This window comes from Myotis nattereri (genome assembly GCF_964212035.1).
Source record: "Myotis nattereri genome assembly, chromosome: 15".
In the NCBI taxonomy this organism is placed as follows: Eukaryota; Metazoa; Chordata; class Mammalia; order Chiroptera; family Vespertilionidae; genus Myotis; species Myotis nattereri.
In genome coordinates, this window is record NC_138090.1 from 23,147,872 (window position 1) to 23,168,085 (window position 20,214).

Consider the following 20,214-nt stretch of genomic DNA (forward strand, 5'->3'; position numbering starts at 1 on the left):
TTGGAAGTTTGAATTACCTGGGTTATTGCCTCCTCTGTCTTTAAGTTTGCCTCTGGGGACTCGGTAAGAGAGAGGAATTCTATCATCTTTGCTGTTATTTCCAGGATGGAGTAAGTAGTTAGGGGCCAACCAAAAGAATGTGCACAGGATGGGGATGGGGCAGCATATGTAGGACGTAACTCAGAAATGGGGAAAGGTCATGCATGTTAGCTATAGATGAGGGGCAAGAGGCTCCCGCTTACAAATGAGTTAGTAGAACTTAAGTCCAAACTGGGTCTGAGGAGGACCAGACCCCAACCCACACTTCACCTCTGTGGGCTACCCTGCCAGGCACCCCAGGAGATTGAAAGCAAGGGCCCTGAGAGGTGTGTGCTGCCCCCAAAAGGCACTGTCCCTCTGGGGACGTGAGTCTCGGATCCTGGTGGGTGAGAACTTTGAGCTGCCTTCACAGGAGAACCTGTGGTTACCATGGCCTCGGGTGTCTTCAAGTGCAATAAGGAATTTTGGACCCGTTCCAGGCCTTGGCTGGAGTACCACTGGCCTGCCCTCCCCTACATGCATGGGTGCCTGTAACCAAAGTGGACACACAGCCAAGTCCACATGGCCCTAGGTGAGAGAGACCAAGGGAGAATTACTGTCTCGCTAAGAGTCAGGAACAGGTGGGGGTCTTGTGTGTGCATGCAAAGCCCCCCCACCCGCCATGACTGGAGCCAAAGGCAGGAGAAAGACAAGCCACATACCGAGCCCGTTCTCTGCCAGTGCCGCATGGTTGATGTCACACTCGCCCAGGTCTTGCTCTCCAATGTCATTCAAATCCAAGCCGGGCTGGTGGGACCCGTTTCCAAAGTGCCTCTCGTCCTTCTCGGATCCAGTGTCCCCGTTCTCCATTCCATTCTGAGCCTTTTTCAGGGGCATTATTTGCAAACCACTGGGGGTAGTCCTGTACGACACGGTCTTGGCGGCCCTGTCACCTGCCGCAGGGGGCTTGGCTGGATACCCTTTCTTCGGCTTGGACAGGGAAGGGTTGATTCGCTTCCGTTTATGAGAAGTCCCCTTGCTCTTCCCAGATTCTGAAGGTCTATTGGAGAGTTTCTCCACTGATGGGCCTCGGCTGTCGCGCAGGAGCTTAGAGGCGCTGGCCTGCTTCCCTGACTTGATCCTCTTGTCCTTGGACACGTGCAGCCCATTGAATTCATCGATAAACTCCTCACAGTGCAGCAGATGGTGCTCTGGTTCCCACGTATCCTCTGTGCTCCCGTAGCCTTTCCATCGGATGAGATACTCCCATTTTCCTTTCTTGTTCTTCCTTTTGTCTACAATCCTTTCGACCTGGGATACAAAACGAGAGCCAGGAAAGAGAGAAAGGAAAAAATCAGTCCCAGACAACAAGAACACACAAAGCCCTCAGGACAGAGGCTACGTCCTGGCCAGGGGGCAGGGGGCAAGCTGTCCAACGCCCGTGACACTTTCAGGAGCATTCAAGGTGGCTGGTTTATTTTAGGACATCACTGAATGGAACCCAAGGTACATGGTCATTTCCCATGATTTACTGACGCTATGCCTAGCTGGTGCCATCTGTCTGTCCATCCATCCAAGGCTTACTCTTGCTTGAAATCACATTGCAAGTTTTCAGTAAAGATCTTTATTCTTTTCATTGCACGAAAGTAGAATCAGACTTTTAAAGGCCAATTTGCTATTGGTTTTTCACCCCTACTACTACTGCTGCTGCTGCTGCTGCTACTAAGAATAATAATAATAATACAGTGGGGCCTCGACTTACGAGTTTAATTGGTTCCGTGACAGAGCTCATAACTCAAATTACTCGTATGTCAAATCAAAAAGTGAACGAGTGAGACACGTGATGCTGGGCTGATGTTGTGGTGTTCACTGTGACGTTCGCTGTGCCAACTAGCGGTGGGGTATCTGAAGTTGGTTCGTAACCCGAATTTTAGCTCACAACTCAAAGCAAAAAATTGGCCGAGAGACGGCTCTCCTATCTCGAAAAACTCGTTAGTCGGGACACTCGTAAGTCAAGGCCCCACTGTATAATAAATACGTAATATTTATTGAGCATTTGTATGGTAGGCACTATGCTGATGTATCCTTATAATAATACTAATGATTAGTAACATTCACTGGGCACATATGAGGCAGATATTACACTAAATGCTGGGCATGGATGTTTTCCTTTTGTCCTGACAACAACCCAATGCGGTAGGTATTCTTTCTAACTCCATTTTACAGTGAGGAAACTTGGGTTCAGAGAGATTAAATCACTCACCAAATTCCAAGCTAGTAAAGGCAGGGCTGGGATTGGAACCACACTCCCCCAAGATTTATTTTCTTAATCATTACACCATATCAACTCTCAGTAACAAAAATCTTCCATATTGATAAAAATGAATCGATTTGTCAAAGCCCAATTCCCCCCATTCAGAGCCACAAGCTGCAACACAGGGGGTGTAACTGAGGCAAGGTGGTAGGTAATATTTGCAAAGACCCTATTATGTGACTTGTATAACTCCATGGGTGTATGTATACTTTTATTACTCCCATTTGATAGATGAAGGGATTGAGGATGGGGCAATTCCCCTACAGTGCAGGACTAAGAGGGGTGAGAGCTGAACCTAAATCCATCTGGCTGTAAAGCCATGTGCTACTGTCTTCGTACCTTCAAATGTAAGACAATCTCCTCAAGTAATGCCAGGGAAAAACACACTTAGGAAAATGCCAGTTCTAATGCTAATAACCAGTGTATTTAGGTGAAGGGTATGTGAGGGTCATTTATTAACCTTTCAACTTTCCTATAGATCTGAATTTTTTAATAAAAAAGTGACAGAAAATTTTAATGCTCTACCCCCAACAAGCAAAATTTCAAGGAAAAATTAAACAAATACATTCAAACATTTATTATATTTCAATGTCAACATAATATACTTTTCAAGAATAGAAATTTGACATTAAGTAATAATCTAGAAACTTATAAGAAGAAAAAATAATATGAGAGGGAAAAAGTGGGTATATACTGTAGTTCAGTGGTTCTCAACCTTCTGGCCCTTTAAATACAGTTCCTCATGTTGTGACCCAACCATAAAATTATTTTCGTTGCTCCTTCATAACTGTAATGCTGCTACTGTTATGAATTGTAATGTAAATATCTGATATGCAGGATGATCTTAGGCAACCCTGTGAAAAGGTCGTTTGACCGCAAAGGGGTCGCGACCCACAGGTTGAGAACTGCTGCTGTAGTTGATAATTGTTGAAGATGGGTAATGAGTATGTGGAGGTTCATTATATGACTGTTAACATGTTTAAATTTTTATGTTTAATTTTTCCCATAATAAAAAGTAAGAAAATTTTGAACACTGAGATTTTCTACCACAACAGAGGCTATGCAAAATAATTAAATGACTTCCATTGCTTTGCACTTAATAAATAAGCAAATAGCTAAGACATACTGCTTCTTCATAATACTGCTTCTTCGTAGACAATTTTAATTGTCTCCTTAATTGATTAATCTCCAATCAAATAGGCTTACTTCTATTAAAACTTCTTTCCTTATAAATGCCCTGTGAACATCATTTTAAGTTTAGTAAATATCTTTTAGCGGTATAACACAAACTCTAACAGTTTTAAAAGGTAAATCATGCAAAACTAATATAACTTCCAATCTTTGGGCCAGGGAATGGGACTCGCTAAATATTCATTTATGACCATATCCAGGAAGTCATGAGTGTTTCTGGAAGAGCCTGTAGCTTTGCACAGGTTGACGGAGGAAAGTGAACAAGCAAAAAGCAACATTACCGAAAACACCAACCTACAAGAGTCAGGAGCAAGCCCAGGTATGACTTGGGAGCTAAGGAATTGGTGTTGACAAGAGGGTCTCCAGCCTCAGAAAGCTGGCCCCCAGATGGAGAAACTTCTTCCCCAGATGAAGCAGAAAACCACGCTAGACAAAGAGCCAACGCAATGAATAGGTTTGTAGGTGGATGGGTAGGTGGATGGGTAGGTGGATGGGTGGATGGGTAGGTGGATGGGTGGATGGAAAAATGGATGGGTGGTGGAAGAATAAACAGATGGGAGGATAGTAGAATCAGAAATGAATAAAAGGATGGATAAATGGACTGATGACTGGATAAACGGGTGATGGGTAAAAGGGTGAGTAGAGAAGTGAATTCTGGAATAAATGGTGGCTGGAGAGCACTCATTCATCCAGTCATCAGTCCATTTATCCATCCTTTTATTCATCCCTGATTCTACTATCCTCTTATATGTATTTAAGAGTACAGGCCCCAGAGCAAGACTATCTGGCTTAAATCTCCTGCGAAACCTTTTATCATGTGTTCTTGAGCAAGTTACTAAACCAGATGACTCATCTAGCAAGGGGGAAATAACAGTACGTCATAGGGTAGTTGTGGAGAGTATACAAATAAGTAGTTTTGCATTCCCAAAGTAAAGGTCACTTAATTTTGCAAATCCTCCTGTGAATACAAACCTTGATGGTAATCTAAAGACAAATTGTTTCCCTACCTGCAGAATATGACCCTCTTAAAATATGCCATGCCTCCCTGGGAAGAAGACAAAGTCCACCCACTTAGATGGCTCTCACTAGAGCTGCTGGAGAAACCTGGGGAGTCAGCAAGGGTGCAGTGTCAACACCCCTAACTGGAACCACAACAAGGGTGGGGGGTGGGGCAGCTTGGTTTTTCCCCCTCCACATTACTGGAGGATTGAGTCACAGAGTCACAGAGTCACAAGTGGCTTTATAGGTGACAGAAAGGCCACTGCTTTCACCTCCGGTCCCTTCCACAAATCCACTGCATGGCTTGACCACTATTTCTACTCAAATTAACCCAATACCAACAATAAACCATATTAATAGGATTGTCCCTAATAGTCTGATATGTGGGGAGGAAAAGCTGTGGGCTCCACCACTTTCTACCCACGTGACCCTGGGCAAATTGCCCAACCTCCCTGGCCCTCGGTGTCTCCATCTGTAAAATAGTAATAGCAATAACAATAACAACAATAATAATAGCAATGGCAGCAGCTACCTGAAAGATAATTGGAAGGACGAAAGGAATACAATGGGGAGAGTAAAGTGCCTTGAACACCACAGAGCACAAGGAGGTGAGTGGAATTGCTCTAATACGTATGAAACTTCAGAGGACAAAAGTGCTGGTATATACATTATTTCCTCCACACTTTAAACATCTTTTTAAAGTTTTTTTTCAGGTTTAGAAAAACAATTGTTTTTCTGAAAGACCAAAATGCCCACAAAGAGTTCACACCCCATCATACTTCGATTGTGCCATCTCCTGGGACTTAATCTCCTCCCTCACATACCGGGTAGGTTTTCTGACCCTCTTCTCGTTTTCTCAGAAGGATCACAAATAGAACCAGAATTCTAATTTGTTCTCTTGCCAACAAAGGCCCATGTTATTCATGACGTGATCTTGGGAAGGACTGCAACCTTCTCTGTCTGAGAAATCCTTTTTTCCTCTTAAGCTCCCCCAATCTCCACCACTATCCCCTGACTCCACACACCTGCTGACAAGAGACCTGGGCCTCCAGGATGCTGGGGGCTGGCTCCTGATGCCCCCATCCCCTACCTGCACAGGACCCCCTCCACCCTCCACGTGGTGACAACCCTGTCAATCCCCTTCCCTTTTCCATGCACTTACTAACCACCACGTGGGTGATATTTTAAAACTTTGTGCTCACACACACCCGCCAGCTTCTTATTTCAAAGACAAGCAATCTGAGACCATGGACTATTCCTTAGAGTTCAATCAAATCATTAATAACATTTACTCTCTGTAATTCCAGCTAATATGACATGCCATTCCACTGCAGGTGGGGGCAAGAGAATTCTGATGCATTATTAGTGGTGCCATGATGATGAGTGGATAGCTATCTCATTAGGAAAAATAATGATGGCAATCACCATTATTAGAACACTAGTGGCCCAGTGCACAGATTCATCACATTGAAAGGAAATTAATTAGAAGAAATATTTTAATATCGCTATTCACCCTTTCTCTATAATAGAAGTGTCAACCAAATTCACAATCGACAATGACAGATCGAAACACATGCATGCGATTGGTGCCAGCAAGAGCTTTATATGCATCGTGCATGGGTGAGTCAACTTAGCCTTTTATATATACAGAATAAACTTGCTTAATTAGACCTGCTTTAACTGAACTTTTTCCAGTCCAGTGAAGCATCCCAACTTCTCTTTCAGGTAATTGTCAGCAACACAGCAGTAAATATCAACACGAAGCAGATTACTACTCATTTGAAAAATGAGCTATGAGGATCTCGTAGTGCCAAAAATAAGAAAGTGTTCAAAAAATAAGTAAATAAGTAAATGATGGGGGAATGCCTAAGGAGCCCACTGAAAAAGTTCCCAATGGCAACAGCTGAAACAATTTGAATAATAAAATAAACAGTGGTAGTACTACATTTATAACCCCAAGAATAAAATAAATCAAAAATGAATGAATTATCAGAAGCTGGCCTGCAAGCCAAATCTGGCCCGATGCCTGTCTTTAAAAAATGAAGATTTATTGCCCTGCCGGTTTGGCTCAGTAGACAGAGTGTCAGCCTGTGCACTGAAGGTTCTCAGGTTCAATTCCAGCCAAGGGCATGTACCTTGGTTGCAGGCTCAATCCCCAGCCCTGGTCAGGGCATGTGCAGAAGGCAACCAATCGATGTATTTCTCTCACATCAATGATTCTCTCTCTCTCTCTCTCTCTCTCTCTCTCTCTCTCTCTCTCTCTCTCTCTGTCTCTCCCCCGCTCTTCCACTCTGGTTAGGATTAACAACAACAAAAAAGATTTTTTGTAACATAACCATGCCCAGCCATTTACGTATCTATGGCTATTTCACACTAAAGAGTATAGTTAGTCATGTGACAGAGACCTATGGCCCACAAAGTCTAAAATATTTGCTATCTAGCCCATTACAGAAAAAGACTGCTTACTCTGGAATAAACAAACAGGGAGAAGGGTTGAACAGTCCTTACAGAAGTATTCCAATAATAAATTTAAAAGAAAAGGGACACAGAAAAATCAGTGTTAGAACCCCACAGTAATAACTGGTACAGGCAAGATTCACACACCAAAAAATGCTAAAATAAGTGGGTAAAACTTCAGAGAGAAATGAATATTTGCATAGCCTCACAGTATCTCCCCTAACATATTAATTAACCATCATAATAGTTTTAACAGATGCCCACTAATTGATACCCCTCCCTTTAGGAGGCAGAACTTAATTCCTCTCACCTGAGTGACTGGACTTAATTGAGTATTTTAACAGAGTGAGCAAAGGAAAAATAATAACTGTACAGCTGAGAAATCTGGCAAACCCCAGTGATCAAGGTAATATCACTAGTGATAAACCATGCTAATGTCATATATACTCTGAAATGATTCACTGAGAAGGCCACTTCCAATTGGTGATATGATCCCCAAACCCATAACGTTATGAAAAAAACATCAGACAAACCCAAACTGCGGACAGTTTACAAAATACTTGACCAGTACTGTTGGAAAGTGTCAAGGTCATACAATGCAATGAAAGACCAAAATACTGCCTTAGATTGGAGGTTACTGAGGAACAGTAGTAACTAAATGCAATATGGATTGGATCCTGAAACAGAAAAGGATATTCAAAGAAATACTGGTGACACCTAATTAGGTCTGTAGTTCAGTTCACGGTGCAGCACCAATGTTAATTTCTTCGTTTTGATAACTGTACATGGTATCAGACGTAAACCATCATGAAACCTGGTTAAGAGGCCTATGGGAACTCTTGTGTACTATGCATCTCTTCTGAAAAATACATAGTCAGTTCAAGTGTTTTAAAAAGTACAACTATGGGTTGTACTACAATTTTTAAAAGTATTCAAAATTGAATAGTAACAACATCTGAATAGTAACAACAATAGTAACAACATCGGAATAGTAACAACAATCATAAAACCTAACAATTGTAAGAATTCATTACATACTTATTCACTTAGTGTTAAGAGTTAAAAGAATGAGGAAAAATGTATCAGGCAGGATCAAATTTTGTAAAGAACATCAAAGTAAAACTGAGGTGCAAAATGCATTCAATTAGAAAGGAAGATTTTTTTAATTAAAAATACTCACTAAATACATACTAGTCATGAACTTTTCTGCACTGAATAAAAAATTAACTTTAAAAAATTCAACAGAAAATGGAAACTATCTGAAGATTTAAACTCAATACTTTCAGACTGAGACAGATCAAGTAGATAGAAAATATAGATATAAAGAATCTGAATTATACAAAGATGATGGTCAGTCTGGTAAATATGACACATTTGCATCAGAAATTAATTGAAAGTGACGAAATAAAATATTCTCAATCAATAACTTGATAGCCTACAAAAACTTTCTTTTTATGAAAAAGAAAGAATTCCTCGGGCAAAAACTAAGGGAATTAATCTCCAGCAGACAGACTCAATACAAAATGTTAAAGGAAATTCTTCAGACAGAAGGAATATAAAACCAGACAGAAACTTGGGTCTACACAAAGAAATAAAGAGCAGTGAAATTGGGATAAATGAAGGTAAAAATAAACTCTTTTTTTCTTACTTTTAAATGCTCTAAAGTTAAATGACTATCTTCAACAAAAAGAGCAGCAATGTATTGTGTGTTCATGGCATATGCAAAGGTAACATGAATGACAACAATAGGACAAAGGCAGGAGGGAAATGAGAATATACTGTTGCAAGGCTGTTAAATTATATGTGAAGCAGTACAAGTTATAAGAAGGTACACTGAGTAAAGATATGTAAAGTGAGCTTTAGGACAATTACTTTTAAAAATAAACAAGAGATAAATAATTATATAGATTTTTTAAATCATGAGAAATGCTGAATTTTTAAAAATATTTCCTGTCAAAAGAAGGCAGGAAAATGAGCAAAATGTTTGTGCTAGGGATCAGTGAGATACATCAGGGACGCTCACTGAATATTCACCAATTCTCTTCTTTCCTTTCCTTACTTACACTTCCCTCAGCCAAGCCAGACATTGCTAGTCAATCACAGCACTTGCCTCAATCAGTCTAGATACCACGTGCAGGCACACATGTACAGTGCGATTGAAAATTCGTAGCTCATGCGCAGAAGTCGGTATTTTGTGGAAGAGCCACACTCAAGGGGTCAAAGAGCCGCATGTGCCTCGCGAGCCGCAGTTTGCCGACCACTGGTCTAGACCAACCCAAGATGCTCAGCACAGGACCCAATACACAGAAGCCCTTGGTAAATTCGTATTTTTTAATATAATACTCTAGACAACCATAGCTACTCTCAGAGCTGATATGAAAGAAGGAACTCATTCATTCATTTATCCATTCAACAAATAGTTACTGAATGCGTATCACACACCACGCACTGTAGTAGACACCAAAGATACAATGGTGAGTAAAAACAAGTGTGGTCCTTACTCTCATGGAACATAAAGTCTGAGTGGGGGGACGGGGACGGGGGGAGGCAGATCCTAATCAATAATGTCACCAATCAATGCATAATGCAAAATGAGATAATTGCCCTACACAACAGGAATGATGTTCAATGGCTGCGGACCTGTTCTTGGAGGTAGGAAAGGCTCCTCTGAAAAAGCAACACTCTAGCTGAGAATGGAAGGAGAGTTGCCTTTAACTAAAAGGGAGTGTGGGGGAGGGGCGCAGAGGGAAGAGAGTTTCAGTCAGAGGGAACAGAATGGGCAAAGGCTCTGAGCCAAGTAGGCGTGTGGTCAATTTGAGGAATAGAGAGGTGGCTGGCTGAAGAAGAGAGGTAGGTTGATAAATGAGACTGAGAGGTTGGCAGGAGCCAAACCCTGTCCCGTCTCCAAGGACATGTTAAGGACTCTGACCTCGTCATTATCTTAAGAGAAAGAGAAGCCACTCCAGGGTGTGACAAATAAGGGAGCTGGAAAAGGCACAGTGACATTTCCCCTGGTCCAGGCCTGATATGCTTATACTCTAGCTGCCACCAGCTTCATGGAAAAGTGCTCATTCTTGTCTACTCTGTGTCTTTCCCTCAGGATCGCACACAACGCTCAGCTACCAAGAGATCAAATACCCACATCAAAAGCTAATAAAAACTTGTTTTACTCATACTAGTTGCCTCTGAGCCACAGGCCTAGCGACCTCCCAAGAACTTCCGAAAGGTTTATGAAAAGCAAATTCCCCTCCACCCTCTCCCCAGAGCATGAGCTCAGAAATCAGACAGCAAAGCTGGACCCATCCTCTCAAAGCTGGGGGTGCAGGGCTCAAGCTCAAAACAAGATCAACCTGAGCCTGGATCCAGGCTCTGATTCATGGGAGCAGAGGTGGGTGTTGGAAGAAGTGGCTCTTTGAGGGAGTTGAATGAATCACACCTTCAGATGCATCTTCTGGCTGACAAAGTGAAGGTCTGAACTACAGCAGTCACGGGTTTTCCACCTGTGTTCTGGAAAGCCCTACAAATGGATGGAGGTGTCCCAGGAATTCAACTCGGAGCAGAGAGGGCTACTAAACTCCCCACATTCAACTCCATTCACCCAGAGCCAGCCACTCTGCTTGGGTATAGATATTGGGAAACTGCCCGGTATTGCATTTGGTGCTAAAAAGAACATTTTTAGACAATAAAAGTAAGTGTGAAAAGCCTTGAACAAAATGATCCTTGTTCAAGGAGCCTTTCAGAAGTTTCCTTCCAATTCTATAATTTTAAATGCCTTGTTAGGGGAAACAACCTCAAAGAGACCAGAACACAGAAATTCTTCAGGTTGGCGTCTCTAAACTCCAGACACTTTAGTGGTATCATTCTGATGTCCAGACCCAAAGCTGAAGTCATAACCCTTTCCTAGGTTTTAACAGAATTAATTTTGTACAAAACAAATCCCTGTGTGTAAGAGAAGGGTCAAATCTAGCACTTCAGAAAGGCACCTGATAAAGTTAGGAGAATACAGCTTATCTGAACCCTGGCACAGATCAAAAGGTTGGTACTCCAAGGGCACTATTATACAAGGCACAACTGTTTCACTGCCATTCACTGGAAACATTCCAATAAGAGACCATTAATACCTCTTAGAGCTGTGGTCGGCCAACTGCGGCTCGCGAGCCACATGCGGCTCTTTGGCCCCTTGAGTGTGGCTCTTCCTAAGCCTTCGGAGTACCCTAATTAAGTTAATAACAATATACCTACCTATATAGTTTAAGTTTAAAAAATTTGGCTCTCAAAAGAAATTTCAATCGTTGTACTGTTGATATTTGGCTCTGCTGACTAATGAGTTTGCGGACCACTGGCCTAGACCATAAGTTTTCTCTCCAGGAGGGTGCTGGGGTACTGAGGAGGGCTAGATGGCCTTACAAATCATTCTTCTCTCAGCAGCCAGGCTGAGAGGACAACCCTCTCACTGCCAGAGCAAAGATGGTGCCCTTCCCTCTCTCATGTCTCCTGAGAAGGTTGTGGAGGATGTTAGTCAACAGAAAAACCAGAATGGAATGGAAGAATAGAAGGAAACTGTCATTTCCCCAACTGGAATTGGAGAAGTTATACCTATTACCTCAGTATACCCTCCATATCCCTTATGAGGATGCCAACGCCATCCCATTTTGAGGATGCGGCTCAGAGAGGACTCCCATCAAGGAGAAAACTCAACTTGTCCCATGAGACTGTAAAGAGCCTCGCGTTACCCAAGAGGTAATCAATAAATATTAGCCAGTAGTCAGACTTCCATTTTTAAATGAATAAATGAATGCGTTGTTATTTAGGAATGGAAAGTACTAGAAACCCATTGTGTAGTTCAAATTGTTCTCAGTCCCCAACTAAGAAAACAGAACAGATGGGAATTTGATACTGATGGAATCTTTATCATACATAAAAACTGATGCAATCTTTATTTATTATAAAGCAGAGTGAGGCAATTATCCGTCTTGGTATTTTTAAATATGAAGAAAAAATGCTCTTCTAGCAACACAGCTCCTGTCTGCAAATTGAACAGGAGCATAAGATGCCAGTCAAACAAAAGGCAATATAAATAGAAAGCATGGTGAGCTCTGCTGTAACTTGTTTTGAAAACACAAATTTATTCTGACGCAACTGATATAAGGGAACCATCTGAGCCTAACACAGATTCTGCACTGGCTTGTGCATGATTTTCGTCCATCAGAAACACTCGGTGAATGCAGAGGCCCTCACCCAGCCGAACTGAGCCACGTAGGGTACACACAATGTGCACACACCTCACATGTCTATCCGCTGCCCCAGTTCACCCCGTGTTCTGAGCCACACCTATCCACATCTTTCCTCAACTCAGACAACCATCCTTCCTCACTACACAATCACTCAGAAGCTGCAATCCTTCTCACACTCACTCGCACAGGCCGACTTCCGGTCACATTAATTGTAGCATGTAGGTGTTCGTTCCTTAACCACTTAGCATGTGCAGAGCGGTGCTACCTACTTTTTTATTACTGTGTCACTGGTGACATTTTTATTTTTGTGCCCTAACCCCACTTTTCCCATAAGCCAAGTGGGTTTTTTAATTGCATGACTCTGGATAGCACAGTGAATTTTAGGAACACCCAAGTCACATGATAGCAGAACTTACTGTTCTCCCACAGTCGGTTAAATTTTGAGAAAGGAAATACATAGCATTATTAATTGGTACACCCTTCTAGCAGTCAGGTGGCAATACAGAGTGGGGCAAAAGCAGGTTTACAGTTGTGAGTATGTGAAACAGTTTATTCCTGTATTATCATTGACTAATCATTGTATTATTTTCATATGAACAACTGTAAACCTACTTTTGCCCCCATTCTGTATTGACCAAGCTATGTCCATATCTTTTGACCAAGTAACCCCATTCTAGGAAACACAAGATATAATTCAACAGGAATTATACACATAATTCAATAGGAAAAAGAAAATGAGATTAATGCATTAAGATGTTCATTGTGACATTGATCTGTGTGTGTGTAAAGCCACCAAACTTAAAATTTATAAATACTATGTAATTAAATAGTAAATGATATGATATATTATACACTAGGTGAAAAGGGGGGGGAGTATTTAAACCGATTAATAATATGAAAACAAAGAGAAAAAATACTTGTTTATACACACATATAGAGAGAGTTGTGTTTTAAAAAAAAAATTTAAAGCTACGTCACCCAGAAGGGTTTTAAACATGCTAATTTTCCATCTTTTTAAAAAGTCAGAAATAGTTCTTCACTGCAGATCACATACCCAGCACACTATTTCTAAATGTGAAGGAAGTAATTTGAAATTTTAGTTTCATGAATACATATTTTTGTAACAGTACAAATCTGAATTCTGAACTACAGCTGGTCATCTTCATTTGTCACTAAAACTAATTTGCAGCCCTGCTGCTTGCTGTAAATATGGAAACAATAGTCCCTTTGCAACATGCAAACACACAGGACAAAGCATACCAACAGAAAGTAAAGGTTCTATTGAACAACAGGTAAGCTGTTGCTTGCACACTGATTGTGTTAATGGGAGAAAAAAGAGGTGGTAGAGTTTGATGCAAGCAAGGCCATTGCCAGGAAAGCTACTTTCTGGACAAACCAGATGGTCAACAGGAAGTGGGGCAATTTCATGTTTAGCACTAAAGGAACCACCCAATGGATTCTGTGAAAATATATAAAGTCCACATCAGAGTCTCCAAATCTGCCCAAACTCTTATGCAGGGAACCAGATGTTGACAGTGCATGTGGGGTCTCGGGTTGGGCAGATACACCTGCCTGCACACCAGGGAGGGGATAAAGATGGGCTTACTTTAATGTTTTTGAGTGTTTTTACTATGTTTTAGTTGATTTCTAATTTCATTCCATTGTGATCTGAGAAGATACTAGATTTGATTTCAATCTTCTTGAACTTGTAGAAACTTGTTTTGTGTCCTAACATGTGGTGTATCTTTGAAAATGACCCATGTGCATTTGAGAAGAATATATATTCTGCAACTTTGGGGTGAAATGTTCTATAAATGTCAATTAAATCCATCTGATCCAGTGTGTCATTTAGAGTCAGTGTTTCCTTGTTAATTTTTTGTCTGAAGGATTCAGTCAGTGAAGTCAGCAGTAGAAGTCCCCTGCTATAACTGTATTGTTGTCAATCACTCCCTTAAAGTCCTCTAGAAGTTTTATGTATAGATTTAGGTACTCCTATATTGGGTGCATATATATTTACCAGGGTTATAGCCCCTTATTGGAGCAATCCCTTTAGTATTATGTAAGTGGCCTTTGTTGTCTATTGTGATGGCCTTCATTTTGATGTCCATTTTGTCAAATATGAGTATTGTCACCCCAGGCTTTTCTTCATTTCCATTTGCATGGGAAAAATTTTTCCAACCCTTCACTCTGATCCTGTGTGTCTTTTGTTCTGAGGTGGATCTCTTGTAGACAGCATATAATTGGGTCATGTTTTCATATCCATTCACCCTATGTCTTTTGATTGGAGCATTTAATCCATTTACATTTAATGTTATTATTGATAGGTACTTATTTATTGCCATTTTTAATTCTGTTTTTTCCAGGTCCGGCCTGCCCACAGAGCCCCCCCATTTTTAATTCTTTATCCCTATGTTTCTCTCTCTATTTCTTCTTCTCATTACAACAGTCCCTTTAACATTTCTTGCAGTGCTTGTTTGTTGGTGATAAACTCCTTTATCTTTTTTTTGTCTGGGAAGCACTTTATTTCACCATCTATTTTGAATGATAGCCTTGCTGGATATAGTAATCTTGGTTTCAGATCCTTGCTTTTCATTACCTTGAATACTTCATGCCATTCCCTCCTGGCCTATAGAGCTTCTGATGGCAAATCATCTAACAGCCTTACTGGAGCTCCTTTGTAGGTAACAATTACTTTTCTCTTGCTTGTCTTTAAATTTTGGCATTTTAATTATGATGTGTCTGGACATGGGCCTGTTTGGGTTCTTCTTGCTTGGGACTCTCTGTGCCTCCTGAGCTTGTGTGACTTTTTCCTTTACCAGGTTAGGGAAGTTTTTGCCATTATTTCTTCAAGCATGTTCTCTATCGCTCGCTAACTTTCTGCCCCTTCTGGCTTCCTATTATGTGAATATTGTTGCATTTTATGTTGTCCTGCAACTCCCTTAAGCTGTCCTCCTGATTTTTGTTTTTTCTTTTTGGTTCTCTGATTGAGTGATTTTTTTTCTACTCTGTCTTCTAATTCACTGATCCAATCCTTGGCTTCTCCTAATCTGCTGTGTTGTCCTTCCACTATGTTCTTTATTAGCACTATGTCATTCCTCATAGTTACTATATCTTTACTCATGCTGTTGAGTAGCTTTGCCATCATTATTCTGAACTCTATGTCTGATAAATTTCTTCTCTCCATTTCATTTAGCTCTTCTTCTGATGGATTCTCTTGTTCTTTCATTTGGGACTTTTTTTTTATCTCCCAATTTTGGCTGCCTGTTTGGGTTTGTGTCTGTGTGTTAAGTAGATCTACTCTGACTCCCAATCTCTAGTTCAGGACAGTGTCAGACACTGTTTGTGACTGGTCCTGAGTACCCTGTTTGGAGATATCCACAATTCACAGCTTGTGGCTCCCTCTACTTGGCTGGGTGCCTTTGGATAGGACCAAGTTGTGCACCAGGGTCTTCTTATCCTAGCCCTGGGCCCAGGATTAGATCAGGCAAGACTCAAAGCCTCCAGAGACCTGCCTCTGCCTGCAATCCCACTGACCTTTAGTTTTGATCAGCCTCAGGCTATCAACCACAGAGTCGAGTCAGGCGAGAGGTCTTCCAATAAGGTGGGGCAACTGCCTCCCCCCTAGGCAAAAACTGCCTGGCAAGCAAAGGTCCACCAGAAAAAGATGTCCTCTGCAGTGTAAGGAAATGACTGCACATAGGAAACCAGAGAAAAAGAGAAAGAATCCGTACCACTGCTCATTATGATTCAACTGAATGCAGCTAAGTTTTTACCTGTTTTAAAGTAATATCCAAAAGCCCCTCAAAAATAATCACTTGATGTTAGAGAGGTTGGAGAGAAAAATGAACCCTTACTCGTTGCTGGTGGGATTGTAAATTGGTACAGCCACGCCCTAACCAGTTTGGCTCAGTGGATAGAGCGTCAGCCTGCGGACTCAAGGTTCCCGGGTTCGATTCCGGTCAAGGGCATGTACCTTGGTTGTGGGCATATCCCCAGTAGGGAGTGTGCAGGAGGCAGCTGATCGATGTTTCTCTCTCATCAATGTTTCTAACTCTCTATCCCTCTCCCTTCCTCTCTATAAAAAATCAATAAAATATATTTTTTAAAAATTGGTACAGCAACTATGGAAAACAGTATGAAGATTCCTAAAAAAATTAAGACCATATGATCCATAGTTGTATTTCCAGTTTGGTCTTGGTAATCCCTGTTCTGGGTATCTACCCCAAATTTTTTTAAAACAAGATATATGCACTCCTACATTCATTGTAGCATTATTCAGAGTGGCCAAGACATGAAAATAATCCAAGTGTCTTTTGTTAAATTATTGGTTAAAGAAGATGAGGTACATATATACTATGAAATATTATTCACCCATAAGAAATGAAATATTGCCATTTGCAACAATATGGATGGATCTTGATAATATCATGCTAAGTAAAATAAGTCAGATGAAAAAAGTCAAGAACTGTATGATTTCACTCATATGTGGGATATAAAACTAAAAGCAACAAATGATCAAATAAGATGAACAAAAACTCATAGACACTATAACAGTATGGTGGCTACCAGAGGGAAAGGGTAAAGCGAGTCAAATATACGGTGACAGAATGATATTTAAGGGTAAAGCGAGTCAAATATACGGTGACAGAATGATATTTGACTTTGGGTGGTGGACACACAATGCAACATATAGATGATATATTATAGAACTGTATACTTGAAACCTATATAATTTTATTAAGCAATGTCACTCCAATGAATTTAATTTTAAAAAAATTTTAAATATACTTTATCATGTGGAATCTGTTCCTATAGCCATTGGCATAAATTATCACTGCCTGGTGTCCTTTGTCTGCCCTTGAAATTCTCTCTGATTCATTTCTCAGCATCATAATGATATTGGTTGCTGGCTCTGCTACATGGCAGCTAGCCCCTCATGTCTCTCTGTTGCCTTGCCCCAGCAGCAAGAAATTGAATACTCACAGATACGATCCCCTCCCAAACAGCAACCCAAAGGCAGCCATATCTCCTCCCTCCACTGTGTAGGTGAGCTACTGCTAAGAGGACTCAGTAGGTCTGAACAGAGTGCTTAGGAAAAAAATCATAATGACGTGCCCCCTACGCGCCCCCCCCCCATCCCGCCGCCCCACACACCTCCTGCACGTGTATATGTAGCTACAAAGCAGAGTTCTGAGATGAAAGGGAAATATAGTGGCTAAAAGAAAATGCAATTGCTAAGAAACAGATTTCCCTTCATCTGATTTATGTAGTATGCATAGCTGGCTCTGTCACTTTGGTATACCCACTGGCTGTCACTAGATAAGTAACACCCAGCCCAAAGGGGCACTGCCCTCCTTAGTAGCAAATGAGTGCTTTCTGCTGAAACCTAACAGAAAAGGACAAGAGGAGGAGGCCACTGGATATTGGAAGCCAAGGGCACCCAGGTCCAGGGGGGTGTGGCTTCATTAATAAAGTGTTTAGATGCAAATAAGAGCCTTTCCATGGCCCCCAGAAATGCTACTTACTTGTACAAGAGTAATTCTTTAAGACATTACATTCCTTGAGCACATGGTCCCTGATCTACTGAGCGCCGTATTCTCCTTCTTCTCATACCACCTCATGCAATGCCTGGCACGCTATAGGCACTTAATAAGGGCTAGGTGGATGGGTGGCTAGGTGCATGTGTAGGCAGAAGCGTGGATGAATACATGGAGGGGTAGCTGGATGGAATTTTTAAACAAGCTAAGAGGAGCTGTGAGTTCAGTGCATTGAAAGGGAAATTCTAATATCATTCAGGTGACAATCAGATTGCCATCTGCTATTTGTAGACAAACATTCAGAAGATTGGCAGCATTTTAATTAAATCAAATGGCCATTGAGATGCACTGTAACAACAGCCTGGGCTACTGTTCAAGAGGTTCTATTGGAATATTGATGCTTAGCCCAGAGCGCAAAAGATCCCTCTAAACCTTTGATTAGCTTCAATCGGAGATTCAATAGACATCTAAGGATGACCAAGACCTTGACATTTATTCTACCATCCTGCCTCTATCAACAGATTGATGAAAGTGACCCCGTATGGCTAGATCAGTCATTCATTTACACCATGCTCTCTTGGGACACTCATTCTTGGAACCCAGCAGCCATGCTGTGAGAAAGCCCAAGAGAGCCCAGATGGGAAGAACACATGTAGGTGTTCCAGCAGACAGCACAGCTCAGGTGCCAGCCAACAGCCAGGACCAACCACCAGACACGCAAGTAAAGATGCTTCCAGATGATTCCAGCCCCAACCATCAAGTCACCCCAGCCTTCAGGCCTTCACAGTGGAGGCCCTAGACACTGTGGAACAGAGACAAACCATCCCCATGTTCCCTGCCTGAATTCCTGACCCACGAGCATTCATGTCGTCCACCAGTAATTTATGAGGTGGCTTGTTTGGCAGCAACATTAATTGGAACACTGAAACTGAAACACTGCCCCCAAATCCACACTACTTAGCTGGAGCCTTGACACTGGGCCTCCATCCTGTTGGCCCCAAAATGGCAGTGGTGGCCCTTTCCTCCTGTACCTTTAGATATCTGTTAAGGTCTTACTATCTAACACCAATAAAATAAGTAAATCAAGAGGCTGCTGCTCACCTGGTTTACTGCCCATTTTTTATACATCTGTTCCTGTGTCTCATGCATTAGGTCGGACTTCCTTGTATTTGCCGTAAGTTCTGGACACCTCAGTAAAGCCAGTTACTCTATCCCTGACCCCAGCTCTCTTTGCTTCTCCAATTGTTCTGGTCCATAAAATCCGGCATACTCCACATGGATGCCAACCTGGGAACCCTCAAAAGGAAATATCACCTCTGCATTCCACTCTCAATCTAACTAATCCAGGGCTCACCTGAGGCTGGCAGTGAGAGGTAAATTACTGCAAAAACAGACTATTGTCATATCTGATCAAAAGCTCCATTTTTTTTAGATATCAAGGGAAAGGTAAGCATTTGTAAAGCTCCTTAGTGGACAGGCAGATTCCACAGAACTGCATCAATATGATGTTTTAATCCATCCTGCCACGTGGGACATAATCAGAGCCTCAAAGCATACTCAGAGCCCTTGACGTCACTCAGGATCAGAGACATAATCTCCAGGCAGAAACATCAGTAGACACAGAGGGGGTGGTTAAGGTTATGCAAATCAGTGGACACATCTTACTCACCGAGAGGAGCAACTGAGAAGAGATCCAAGTAAGTGTAACTGAAGCATGACACACAAACACAACTAGGGCCATGAACCTGACTGTGGCTGCAAGACCCAGAGCAGTAAAGAGAGGAAGAAATGTATGGCTCAAGCCCCAAAGAAGGAGAAGTTGGAGAGCACATATGCACTCCTGTATCTTGGCAATGGCCTGAGGATACAGGAAACCTTGTGGAACCTCAAGTTATAACCCTTCCAAAATCAATAGTGACCGATGGCTTTAGAAGACCATAAGCACCACTGACACCCTGACTAAGCCAGCCATCAAGAGGAGAAGTTATTTTGACAACCAGAGGGTTTTCCTCCTCACCTCCCATATCCAAGACCTACTATTTTACTTCCTCAATTTCCTCCCAAGACACTTCTAGTTCTCCACTGTTACTGCCCTAGGGCAATCCACCAGCAGCTCACAGCAGCCTCCAAGTGGAAAACCCTTCATTCTCCACACTACCTCCAGATTTCTTCATAGTAAAATATAATCATGTCACATACACACACACACACACACACACACACACACACACACACAACCAGCCCTTCTTAAAACTCTTCGATGGAGTCCCACTGCTCAAAGGTGAAAGTGCAAAATCCTTAATATGGTTTTTAAGGATTGCACAGTTTGGCATCTGCCTACCTCTCCTGCTCAGTCATTACCCCGCCCCCCCCCATACACACACACACAGCCTCCACACACTCTCTATCCTCCAACCACTTTCTGGAACCATCTATGCCCCCAACCCTCATCTCAGGGCCTGCC

The 20,214-nt window shown here is 41.8% G+C and overlaps 1 protein-coding gene across 1 annotated transcript in view; it reads right to left on the bottom strand.

Annotated features, from left to right (window-relative positions):
* CDYL2 (chromodomain Y like 2) overlaps positions 1–14,321 on the bottom strand; it is a gene marked incomplete at its 5' end in the record, with an annotated part of 63,939 nt that extends 49,618 nt beyond the window's left edge. Inside the window, 3 exons of the mRNA XM_081108358.1 lie at positions 741–1,329; positions 3,822–3,949; positions 14,231–14,321. Of these exons, the coding sequence (XP_080964484.1) occupies positions 741–1,329; positions 3,822–3,949; positions 14,231–14,321 (808 nt within the window). The remainder of the gene's footprint in view (positions 1–740; positions 1,330–3,821; positions 3,950–14,230) is intronic.
* Between the last annotated feature and the right edge of the window lie 5,893 nt (positions 14,322–20,214).